Below are 13,040 nucleotides of genomic sequence, written 5' to 3' on the forward strand. Positions count from 1 at the left end.
TAGTGTATAAATCCCACAGTGTCTTTGTCCTTTATTCACAGTTTTTATTCTTTCTCCTGTGAGCTCTGCACATTACACCTGCAAAATGTCACTCCTTTTAAGTTTCTCACATGTGCAAGAAAAAACAGTATTCAGCTTGAACATCCATCCATTTGAGTCTCCTCTGGTATATTCTTCTTCCTAACAATGTGTTGGCCTTGATGTTCTACAGGTCTGACTGTGCGCATGCGGAGAATTCTGCAAGAGGCCCACGAGGAGGGTCGTCCCTGTCCCAGCCAGCTCACCCAGACCAAGCCATGTCCCATAAGGCCTTGCTATAAATGGCTGCTGAGTGACTGGTCCCCATGCACTGTAGAGGTATGACCAAGTTTCTACCTCTAGTATTTGCACTATGGAGCAATGTTTGCATGAGTAGGTTTCATTTGCACATTCGCTTGCACCAAACACAACACTTTCACGGACCTCATCTATAAACTATAAAACTATAAAAGTGATATTTTTATACAGAATGGAAAATGAACTCTTAACTATTAATAAAGATATCCTGAGCTTTCTTAGTAGCAAACAAAAGTAATGTTTACAGTTAGTATTACTCACCAAAAGGCATTGTGTGTATCCTCAAGGTCTAATCTTTCGTGCCTTTGTTGGTGCATTGCAGCTTATCTTGGTGTGTTACTACCACTTTGATCAGTGGACTAATGTGACGCCATTGGTAGGACCATGTATTGCATCACCTGCGTACGTGCATGTGCATCCTCGTGCGCATGCACAACATAAACCAAAAGCAAACCCAATCATAGAGAAACAGCTCCATATCACTACTGGAGGTCAAAAACTCCACAGGGAACTTTTAAATCATATGTTAGATATTATATCACATGAAATCCAATGTGGGCCAGTTGTTATTAACTCTAATCCCACAAAGGAACAACACCCGACTCTAATCAGTTTCAGTCATTGTCGTCACCAGTCTGTACTGTCAGCATTCTCTCACAAAGTGCTCATAATAGCAAACCAAATCGAATAAATGCTTCTGCGAGGAATTTCTTCTTTCCAAAGATATAGTGACGAAACATCTGTTGGTGAATTTTGGCGAGGTCACATTTGTGTGTGTGTGTGTGTGTGTGTGAAGGGTGCAGAGTGCGGTGAGGGGCTTCGGAGAAGGAACCTGTCATGTGTCATCCACTGGGGCAGCGGGCCTGAGTCTCCTCCTCAGTTTGTAGAGGAGCAGCATTGTGGAGACAAACTGAGGCAGCAGATTCAACAGGAGATGGAGCAGCCCTGCTTCGTTCCCTGCCCAGGTAAAGCTGCACTCATATAAACTAAATTAACATCTTTGCTGTTCAACTGTATTGACAAAGCATATTTTAAGGGTTATTATTGATGGAATTGCATGAAATATATAGTATATTTTAATTTTGTTATCGGCTTCAATAGAGCAGAACTACACGATTCCATTAATTATTTATTATAGTTGTCATTTTGGATTCACAATGTCAATAATTATTTGGCCTGAGCCACTTACTCTATAATCAATAACCTTGTTTTTGAATACCAACTCATTTGCTGGAGTCTGCCAATACACTGTCCCCTCTCCCAACTGGTTGACATTTTCAGCTGCTGAAGAATAATTGCAAAATCAGTAAAACTCATAGATTAACTAATGACCCTTTTAGCTCTACATTATCTGGTGGGACATGTCCAGTAACGACCAGAGAGAAAAGACACAATGTCCACTTGGATAAAAGAAAGTTAAGTTTTTTTATTAATGCAGTATGCAAACGTCAGGACTGCGTAACTAAAAGAGATTTTGTGATCAATTACTTGACAGCACTATTGATTTTTCCACTACATTGTGTAACAACTCAGGAATAAATGAAATGAGAAAAATCATCCTAACTGAAACAAATAAATGATCACGCCGCTGACAGCAATCACTCTGCCTATCATAGCCACGCAATTAACAGCAGCAATAGAGGAATTCTGCATAGAGAAAGACTGCATGCCTGTGTAAGCACAATGATTTTCCAATGGTGACAGTTCAACATCAAATGAAAATAGTAGTAGGAACAGCTTTGATTACATTTATGTTTATTTACTGATATTCCTGAGGTGTATGAAAAAAAACAATTATTTGTTGTTAGGTTATTGGGTTTACCCTAATTTCTCGTTCATTCATCACAATTAAAAACTAATTTGGATTGGTGACCTTACAAGATGATGGCAGCGTGGTAAAGTTATCCAGCAGTGAAAGACTGAGGCTATGTAAAAGCAATGCATCACCTGAGTTGCCGGGTTATCCATGTATCAGCTAAAACAGCTGCTGTTGTCATGAACCTCATCACAGTTTAATGCAACTTTTGTTTGCTTTCACCAGCTTTAATTTGGTTTACCTGTGATGGTCCATTGTCCTCCAGACACACTACTTTAAGTACTCAGCCCATCATCTTTAAAAAAAAAAAAAAAAAGGAAAAAATGTTTAGGAAATGGTTTATTTAGCTGCCCAATAACAAATACATCTTGTTCTCTGCATGCGATGTAGGTTTGAAAGCTGCATGAAAAATGAGAGCAGTATATATGTGGACAACATTAAATACTGAAATATTATTCCCATTGATACCTAAAATATATCTGGTAATCAGCTAAACATAGAGCACTTTGTGCCTTTTTGTAGTTTTGCTGACATCTGTATATATCTTGAAATTTATTATATTTTTTTCTGTCATTAAAATTGTATTTATGCCTCATGATTTTATTCAGCTTTATCTTTGTTTTGGTTTGCCATCACTAAACTGCATCATTTCAGATCACCTGTCCTAGTGAGTAATTACTAAGTTAATCAGATGCTTATTACACACAGATTACACATAAAACTTGAGTGAAAGGCGATGCAGGTTCATACAGGTGCTTAAATCTGTCCAGCAGTGCAGCTGCGGTCATTGCTGGCAAAGTCTGCCAGGAGCAGGTCTAGATCAACTTGTTTCCCCTGCACTTTTAACAGTGCTACTGCATTCACTGTTACTGGTTTGCAGTACCACATGCTGTTTTCTGTGATGGATAATGAAAAGAGAGCACTAGTGTTGGCAGACTGGTGCCTGTAGCTAAACTTGGCTAAAAAAAAATTAAAATAAAATAAAAATAAGGAATGAAAATAGGCTATATTGTTTCAGCTTGGTGCTGCCTATGCGCTGTATTGTATCTCAGAAATAGAGGTGACATTTTAGAAATTTTCAAATTTAGTGAAATATTGGAATCAAGAAATCAAGCTGTCACGCTGCTATTAATTAATGATTTTAGTGAGGAAATTAGGGACCCATAAGATAAAGTGTTACCTTGGTTTTTAATTGTATCTGTTCACATTGAAATGGTCAAACTTATCATTATAAAAATCACCATAGCAACAAGAACCCAGCGGATCACAGCTGACTGACATCCTATGATGCCAAAGTGTGTGTTTTTCTTTTTCTTTTATCTCTTTTTAGGGCACAGTGTGAATATAGCATTTGCTGTAAGTGAGGGAGGGCTGCTGGCCAGCTGACAGCTATGACCTGCTTCACTTGTCACTGTCAGACTCCGCACCTTGAGAATCACTAATGAAGCTTTATTGTCCTTAGGCACAAACCAGCTGCACAGGAATCGTACTGTTGAACATATCTCAATTTTTCTCATTTTTAAAAGAGAAACACAATCGTCATTATCTGACAAACAGACTACTCAGATCTCCGTTAGCATGGCTCTTGCCACATGAGGCTGTAGCTTTCTCTATGAAGAGGCACCATCTTGCAGTGCTTGCTTTTGCTCATCTGTCTCTCGCTCTCCTCTGATTCTCGCTTTGATTCATCACTCAAACCGCCTTTGCTGTGAGCCTTGGCTCAGGATCAGGACTGTTTGATGGCCAGAGCAGATGTGTGTGTATTTGTGTTGTGCGCTCCTGTGTCTGTTGGCAGATGAAGTGTAGGGGCCAGGGGAGGGGTTGTCGACATGTATGTGATGTGCAGCAGTGTGTATGTGTGTTGCTGTTTGCTGTACACTGCGGCTTTTGGCCACAGCGTGTTTCCACAGTCGGAGCAGCATGAGAGAAGCTGATAGAGTGGATCCGTATGAAGATGAAAGATAATGAGATGCGTGAATCCTCAGACAGTCACTAATGGACGTTCAGGGCAGAGAATCAGAGGGTTGTTCTGGCTGAGGAGCTGTGGCAGCGGGTGATATTATCACTACGAGATGACCCTATCAAGGATTATATATAATGGATATTAATGTTTGACCTTCTAAGAAGCAAGAGTTAAAGTTTTATTTGAAGACTGACAAAGTACATGAGCTAAACTTTATCCACTAAAAACATTTCCCAAACCAAATGAATTTTGCTTCTCCTATGAGAAACATTTCAGTACCGGGTGTTGACTTTACAGTTGGGCTCTGTATTATAGCTTGTATTGTATAATTTATAACTCTGGTTGGTCTATTACTCCTGAATACCCACTGGGCTGTCTGAGTAATTTGTTTGTGCATTTGGTACATTATCAGCCGCAGATGTGTGCTGAAGTTGTTTTCGATCTCCTCTAAATGTTCCAGGAGCTAGCAGGGAAGCCAATAAAATGATCCCTGAAATAGTGTTGGCAAGCTGAATATAAACCACCCTCAAGTATCTGAAAAAAAAGGCTCAGTGTTATTGACCAAGATGTGCCTACCAGTGATGTTTTTCCTGTCTTTTTTCTTTCTTTTTTTTTTTTTTTTTCTGGGGCCGCAGGAGACTGCCATTTGACTGAGTGGTCATCTTGGAGCTCTTGCCAGCTGACCTGCCTGGAGGGGCGAAGCTTTGAGACCACCGGTCGCCAAGCCCGCTCCAGAGCTGTGATCATTCAGGTCATGGAGAACCAGGGCAGCTGCCCACATCAAGTGTTTGAGACCCAGCCCTGTAAAGGTACTGAGGAAAATGCACACTTAAGCCTTAACCCTATTTAAAGTAGCTACATCAATATTTTTATATCAACAATGCATGACATGGGTTGCTTGTGACGAACCCAGTGATAATTACCATTAAGTAGTTCCCCTCAACTGTACAGAGCTTTATAGGATATTTCAGCTCATTGTTTTGGTTTTCCAACCTGCAACTTTACTGTTCTACTTCACTCTCACAGCTTTCAAAGCTCTAATAAACCCACTGTATACTAACCGCTCAGCACCACACAACAGAACGACAAGGTTAACTAGTATCTGCTGAACATAGTGGAGCATTTAGCAGCTAAAAAGCCAGATATTTCCCTCAGGATGTATTGGAGTCCAAAAAAAAGAGTTAAAAGTGTGTGAATAATGGAGTTACATTCATCATGTGCCCAGAAACATGACTCCAAATGAATGTTGATGTTGCTCCATAACTGCTGGATGTGTTAATAAGCAATTGTTTGCTAGGGTAATAATATGTCGGTGTTGTGTTAACAGCTTGTTTCCACTGCTCCTGAGCTGACAGTTAATCAGTTAATGTAGGCTTAATGAGCACTGTAGCCATGTGAGAACCCAAGCCACTGGCTGGACGTCAGCAAGAACTAGGTGTGTGAAGTTGACCTTCACTATAAATGGACAAAAAAAAATTTGTTGAATTTGTTTCACCTTGTGCTTCAGTCACTCTGCCTAAAACCTCTGATCCTCAAAATGGATCAATGAAATGGACGTTGTCTTCAGATAAATGTTTATTAAAGTTATGATCTGCTCATGAGGGCTACAGAAACATTTCTATTTAATCCTGCTGCCCTTGAAATTACACTCCAGTATTTATCAGCATGTGCAGGAGCACTATTACCTTGGTAATTCATGAGTGTGGTGTTCGCACCATGAACAGAACACTCACTGCCACAGCTCAAAGCAGACATTATGGACTGAAGGCTTCTTTTGGGTTTCACTGAACATTAACCAGTTTGTATGAAGGTAAAAGGCCAGAAGGTGATATTACTTGTGCATTCTAAATGGCCAACTCTGCTGTAAGTGGCAGTTTTGTGTTGGTCATGGAAAAGTTATCATTGAAACTGAGTCATAGCATGGTTAGTGCTTAAAAATTACAAATACTATGAAAAGGTTATCATTAAAGGGTCAGCAGATGAACCATCAAAAGGTAATACAGTGGTAAGAAAAAGTATGTGAACCCTTTGGAATGGCACAATGACAATGTGCTTAAGATTGAAACACAAACTGTAATCTTTCTTTCTTTATTGAACACACCTATTAAACATTCACAGTGCTGATGGAAAAAGTAAGTGAACCTTTGGATTTAATAAGTGGTCAAGCCTCCTTTGGCAATAATAACCTCAAACAAGAGCTTCCAGTAGCTGTGGATCACATCTGCAAAATGTTCAAGAAGAATTTTGGACCATTTTTTTCTACAAAACCACTGCTTCTTCTTATGTCTGGTGTGAATGGCTCTTTTGAGCTCATTCCACATGATGTTTGTTGGGTTAAGGTCTGGGCTCTGACTCCAAAAGGTGGATTTTCTTTCACCGTTGCATGTTCTTCCTAAACAATTCAACCTTAGTTTCATCAGTCCAAAAAACATTTGCCCAGTAGCATTGTGTAGTGTCAAGGTGCTCTTTGGCACTCTTCAAGCACACAGCTAGCAGAGGCTTCCTCCATGGTGTCCTGCCATGGACACCATGCAACCATGCTCCATTATTTGTGTATGGTAGACTCATCAAAATTCTCTCCCTCTATAGACAGTAACCGTTTCCAGCTTCATGAAAATCAACAATTTTGGCAAATTTTGATTGTAAGTGGGGATCTATTTTTTTGTGAGATATGGTTCACATCATCAGATGCCTTAAAAAAAAAAAAAAAGTGTTTTTTTTTTTTTTTTTAAAGCCAAAGCAGCTCTAACCCACACCTCCAATCTGGTTTCATTAATTGGACAGGTTTGCTAACTCCTGACTCCACTTAGCTCTTGTTGAATGTCATTAGCCGAGGAGTTCACATAGTTTTTCCAACAACACTGTGAATGTTTGAATTATGTGTTCAATATGGGCAAGAACGACATAAGTATTTCTGTGTTATTAATTAAAATGTACAGAAATAAGAATGACCTTGTACTTTTTGATTGATTGATTGTGCCTGTATAGCTCTGTCTAATCAACCACCAACCATATGGCCTTGCCCACTCTCTTTTCCCTTATTAATTGGATGCTTAAAATGCTTTAATGTAAAACGGTAACTGTCAGGTACTGCACACCTGTGTAGCTTATATTGCATGTGTAATTGTAACTCCTTTCCTGTGGTGTTTCTTCTATTTGTGATCTTGCCATGAAGCTCAGCACTTCACATGTGACCGTATTTTCTTTAATGCATGAAATCAGACTCAAGTGTTTTTGACTTTCTCTCTTCAAATCAGTTTTCCCCTATAGCACTGGGAAAATAAGAGAGAAAAAAAAAAACACAAGAGTTGTCTTTTATTCATTTCCATCCAATTGCTACCATCTCTATCATCTCAGTTCCTCTGAAAATGCTTTTCTCATAGCCCACTGCTCCAGCAGAAATGGTCCTCTTTTCCCTTCACTGCAAACATAATCCGTCTTACCTTATAAGATGAAGTAGCAGGGAAGCAGAGGAAGTTGTGGTTAATATCCCCTCTGCCATCGCTACAGAAGGAAAATGCCACGGTTACCAGTGGAAGACAGGAGGATGGAGCAACAACGAGCGAGTAGTGTGGTGTCAGCGCTCAGATGGCGTCAATGTCACAGGTGAGTTTCCAGCCACTCTAGATGGGCCATGCAGAGACATTGATGGGAGCACAAACTGACCCGTATGGTTACATAAATACGAATATCTATGTATATCTGGCATACTGCAGACTTCAGCTGAAAGTTCTGCTTTTGTTCCCCCGCAACGGAACTGAATCAGTGTGAACAGCAGAAAGCTGCACGGAGTCTCATTTTTCAATTCAGCCTGGATCACATGGATATGTGCTGCAATATCAGATTATTTGATCGCTCAAAAAGGAATTTGTTAAATGCTGCCATAACAGTAAGTGAATCTTCTTTCATTCATGTGACAAAGCTGTCACACAGCATTTTTTTTTTTTTTGCAGAGGTGGTTGTAGCAGGTGGTTTAAAAATAAATTTAGAATGGCTTTCCTCTTTGGTTCAGGAGATAATTGAAACGTGAGCGGGGTACAGATGTGATATTTTTTGCTCTTGTTCTTCTCAGTTTACGATGACATTTTTCTGTATGTGGGTAATGTCCTACAATAGATACCATCGGTTACTTTACCTCCTTTAAATAAATCTGATGGCATCAATTCAGATTTGTGCATGAGGGCCTGCAGTGTGAACATACTTCATACTTTCTATCTCTTTCACGCTTGCACAAATGTGAACAGGCACTAACAGACAAAGAATAATTTTAGCATACTGTTCTAGTTGAATTTAACACCTTATTTGAGCTACCTATTCTCTGTGCAGTCTCCATTGATTTCTCCTCTCCCTCTTAACATAAGTAATCAATAAGCCAGACTCTGAGCTGGGAGGCTTTCAATCCATATAAATATAATCATGCATTTGTATTTGTGGGAAGTAAAGCAGGCGTAGAGAAACAGAACAAAGGTAATACTGCTGTGGGAACGAAAGCTTTAGGCGAGCTTGATGTGCTGTAAATAGTGGGTGAATGTGATCTTATCGCTGTAAGGAAGTGTTTCTGACAAATATGAGCCCAGAAGGAATAACCTCCCTCTGCAGAGAAGGCAAGAGCCCAAGGCATTACTCTTTGATATTTTGACATGCAATTTTCCATGTTGGAATTAAAATGTTCACAGATTGATCAGGGACCATGATAGGCAACTGAGGCCATTAATCAGGTGTGACAGTACATTAATTTAGTGATCAGTGTGTAAAGGAACAGAAAGTAGAACCTGTTGTCTTTCTCCAGGGGGGTGTTTCCCACAGAAAAGGCCGACCACAGTCAGACACTGCCATCCTCCGTGCACTAAACCCTTCTCACACTGCACACCGGTAAGAACTACTTTGATCAGGCAGCTGTGATCTCCATTATTCTCAGTGTGTTTTTGCTGTTTCCTGCTGCTCCCACAGTGTAGGTAGAGAGTTAAATGGATTTTGACGGATGACATTTTTAATTGTCAAGAACAGGCCATTAAAGGAAAATCACAATAATACCAATGAACGTGGGCTCTGTTTCAGTTAGGGACTACACCTAGATGGGAGGGGGGGGGGGGGGGGGTGCAGCTGCACACAGGAGGTAATAAAAATGAGAAATAATAGTCAAAGCTTGAAGTTTTACTGCCCCTTAGAGTACCCTTCATGTAACTGCACTTAAAAATGCAAAACAATGAAGCACTGGTGCGTTTAAGAAGGATTTTCAGTTTAATTATTTTATTCAACAGTATTTTAGATTATTTAATGCAGATGAGGCCTTTAAAGATAACCCCTCACCAGTTTAATGTTGGGTTGGGGTGAATGAACCTGCATTACGAGCAGAAAGTCTATTAGAGTGAAGCAGAGTAGTCCCTATATATGGCAGACTGTTTTGTCTGTAGTGTTTTCTAGCAACAGGAAAGTAACAATTACAGTTGTCTTGTGTTGGCTATAAATGATGGTCTTCTTGGCCTGCACTCCACCCCCTTGCAGAGCGGAGTGTGTGGGTGTGAGAAGGGTTACACTGAAGTGATGACCATGCACGGCTTCTTGGACTACTGCACCAGAACCCCGGGGGTGGACAACAACAAGAAAGCTGATGTGAAAACTAACTCTGGAAGATTAAAACCCGGGCCGTCTCAGGCCCAGGACCTCTTCAACGAGTGGACCTTACGACCTGTTGGCCCAGGTACTGAAATGGAAATCATCTTTACAGCTCAACCAGCATGCCTGAGATCATTCCTGCCTTTGAACCTGCCTCTGTAGATCTAGGATCAGTAGGCCGGGGGTGGCCATCATTCGAGGTTGATGTTTTCACTGGGCTTATCATTATATGTTGTAAAGAGAAAAAAAACTTTCAAGAGATTCTAGTCACTCGTCTGCAGTATGTTTGAAAAGAGAATAAACCTGCTTTTTTTCAATTGTATTTCTTTAAATGTGAAAAAAATAGTTTTGAAGATATCCAGACAATAGATGTAGACATACACATATTTAAAACTTTGTATTAAAACTTTTTTATTGCACAGATGGAAGAGTAAAGCTGTGGGTTTATGCCGTGACTGCCGTTGGATTCATCTTAATACTCTTCATTATTGCATTATCGTTCCTGGTCTGGTATGTGCTATATTACTCTCTTAAGAGATTCCTCACTATGCATAAAATAAAGAACAAAACTTTCATTGCATGAAACACTGTAGATGAGAACAGATTGAAATCTGAGAAGCAGGGAAGCAAAGAAAATTCCTAACCATCAGTTTTCCTTGAACAGAACCCAGTCAAGTATGAGTTATATTCTGCACAACATTTTGTCTGCTGTGTGCTGCTGCTATCAGATAATGGAATTCTTTGAAATCAAGTTGGGCTTCCATGTGCTACTAAGTCAGATACACTGTCAGCTTTTCATTCTTGTCTGTGTTTTGGTTTTTTTTTCTTTTCTCTCTCTCTCCAGTAAGCCATCCAAAACCACTAAGACTTCTCCTCCACCTCAGAAGCCCTTGACCCTGGCCTACGATGGTGACATGGATATGTAACCAGGCTGCTATACCTCACAAGGACACGCTCGGCCTCAGACAGACTCCTGAGTGCGTTCAGATTGTTAGCAAGCACGTCCGTCACATACCACTGATTACTGACTTTTTTGAGCTGGGTGACTTTTTTGCTCTAGTGTCAACAGTATTGCAGAAATGGAGCAAATGGACAAATAGTGAAGTTCGCGTTTGAATCGCTGCTGAAGGGTGACGTAGCGCAGAATTTGGCTGCAGCCATCTTTCCTCCAGGAAAAAGAGGAACCAAAGCGGATCAAGGTGAAAAGGGGCCGGAAAGGTCTCTGGACAGATGAAACAAAAGGACCTCTAGTTTCTTTTTTTTCTAACTGCTTGCAATATGAACACATAATTGAAGCACTGTTTGCAACCCACAAAACATCAAGTCTCCTCAAAAGCAAAGACAAAGTGGATCCACAGGTGTTGACCTTGGAGTTCAGAGGGGCCACCTGGTTATTTGTCTCATCTTTGTGTCGTGAGGGATACAAAACATCTTGAGTCAGCAGTCACTCATGACTTTCAAAGGACAATGGAACATTGACATTTGACTTTGTCTCATCAGTGCTGGATCTTTGTAAAAGAAAAATGTCACAAGCCTTTTGGGTAAACAGACAGCCTTTTTTTGAATCTCTGAGAATAAACAAGATGCTTTATGCACTACGTTAGTGCTGATTCACTTTTTTTTTTGGTTTTCCTTTCAAATGACTTTTCTAGTGTTTCAATCGTAATGCAAGTTGTTGCTGTTGGATTGTGTTTTGTTGATGATGCCATATGTTGTGTATATGTGGAAACCAAAAGCAGGCTTGCCTTGAGTTAAACGATTCAACGATGCAGTAACTTCTCCGCCCTGATGCTCACAAGACACTCGGCCACTGAGAATTAAATTAAGGAAAAATGTCAGAATTGTGTAAATTCTATGTTAAAACGGCTGTTTTGGTGATAAATTCCACCCTGAATCATGAGAGAACAACACAGGCAGACCTTTAATGCAAATTGTCAAATACCAGCATGATAATGATCATACCTCATACACTCTTCACTTTCATCAAAGAACAAAGAAAGCACTGATCACCAAAACAAATACAAGAAAAGAAAGGAAGAATTATCCACTGGATCACACACTCTTTGTATTTGAGTGTAAACATGCTTTGTTTCTTTCTCAAGGATGTCATACTTAAATCATTTTCATTTTACACCATTTATTTAATAAATTATATCTAAATACAAGGTTGGCAGACTAGTTTCTGCCAGTTTTGAGTGCTTTTCTTCCTGTTTTTATTCCCACCCTTACAATGGGGCTCAAAACATGAAAGACAGCAAATACCAAATATTTTAGAGCAAATATTAGTTTAGTGGGCTATTTCTCATTTCTATTTCTCTGGCTCATGCACAAAAGTAATGGTTTTTCTTTTATTTTGCCCAAGACTTTTTTTTTTTCAGGTTTCCAGTCACAGCACAAGGCAGCCATGATTTTCAGTGCCAGAGCCTCATCTGAAATCATCTTGGATGATCGTAAATTCTTACCCTTAGTATCATTGAGACATGGATCCTCCTGTGCATCATTCATAATAGCCAGTGGTGAATTAAGTTCCTAATACTTGGTGGTTTTAACACTGACCACAGTTTACGCTGTTTCTCTTTCTGCCTCCACAAACTGAAGATTTGGTCTTGTGTTACCTGACCTCCTTCTGAATGTATTTTATCAGAAACTCTATAATCTTAATGGTTGTGAATATATGGTTGTTACATGGTGTAACAACTGTATTTCAATAGTTGATTGTATGTAGGCATGCTTGATCCATTTTGGCAGAAAGTGCTCCAAGTGGCCTTGCAAAGATCCTGTTTTACAAGTTGCCAAACATTTTAGAGTAGTTCATTTTAAGCTTTTCTTTCTTTCTAATATTTGGCCAATAAAGGGACATATGGTAATGTGAGTTCAATGTACAACTAAATTGTGAAATATTTTAAATTATTAGAAAAATGTGACCAACTAATTAACAAGTTATTTGGTCACGTTCACATTATAAAATAAAGAACAGCCTCAGACCTGATAAGAGGAATATTGGTATATATGTCCCAGAAAATCTAAAAGTATGTTAATTCATTGTTTACAGTGCCATGCTATTTGTGTTACTATTGTGTGTACATGGAGAGCTGGACAAAAATGCAAATAAATTGTGAAGCAATGTGAAAAAAAAAACACTGTATGTTTTCCTCTTTGCTGCACATCCTCAGAGTTCAAACTGAGTCAAATGTTTTTGAGAGAGATGCTCCAGTCCTGCTGTGATCTTCATCAGCTCCTTGACTCTGGAGTCCTGATAAATTGTAATTACTGATACAGGCTCCGAGGCAGAGCCCAGAATAGATGAGC

At 39.6% G+C, this 13,040-nt stretch overlaps 1 protein-coding gene across 1 annotated transcript in view; it reads left to right on the plus strand.

The window, feature by feature from the left end:
* The window catches only part of thsd7ba (thrombospondin, type I, domain containing 7Ba), a 119,018-nt gene extending 108,309 nt beyond the window's left edge, over nt 1–10,709 (plus strand). The window contains exons 22-29 of the mRNA XM_041057347.1: nt 212–357; nt 1,133–1,301; nt 4,751–4,924; nt 7,626–7,721; nt 8,905–8,987; nt 9,621–9,816; nt 10,154–10,241; nt 10,576–10,709. Of these exons, the coding sequence (XP_040913281.1) occupies nt 212–357; nt 1,133–1,301; nt 4,751–4,924; nt 7,626–7,721; nt 8,905–8,987; nt 9,621–9,816; nt 10,154–10,241; nt 10,576–10,657 (1,034 nt within the window). The 3' untranslated portion in view covers nt 10,658–10,709. The remainder of the gene's footprint in view (nt 1–211; nt 358–1,132; nt 1,302–4,750; nt 4,925–7,625; nt 7,722–8,904; nt 8,988–9,620; nt 9,817–10,153; nt 10,242–10,575) is intronic.
* The last annotated feature ends 2,331 nt before the right edge of the window (nt 10,710–13,040 follow it).

The sequence above is a fragment of the Toxotes jaculatrix genome, chromosome 15, assembly GCF_017976425.1.
Source record: "Toxotes jaculatrix isolate fToxJac2 chromosome 15, fToxJac2.pri, whole genome shotgun sequence".
Taxonomy (NCBI): Eukaryota; Metazoa; Chordata; class Actinopteri; family Toxotidae; genus Toxotes; species Toxotes jaculatrix.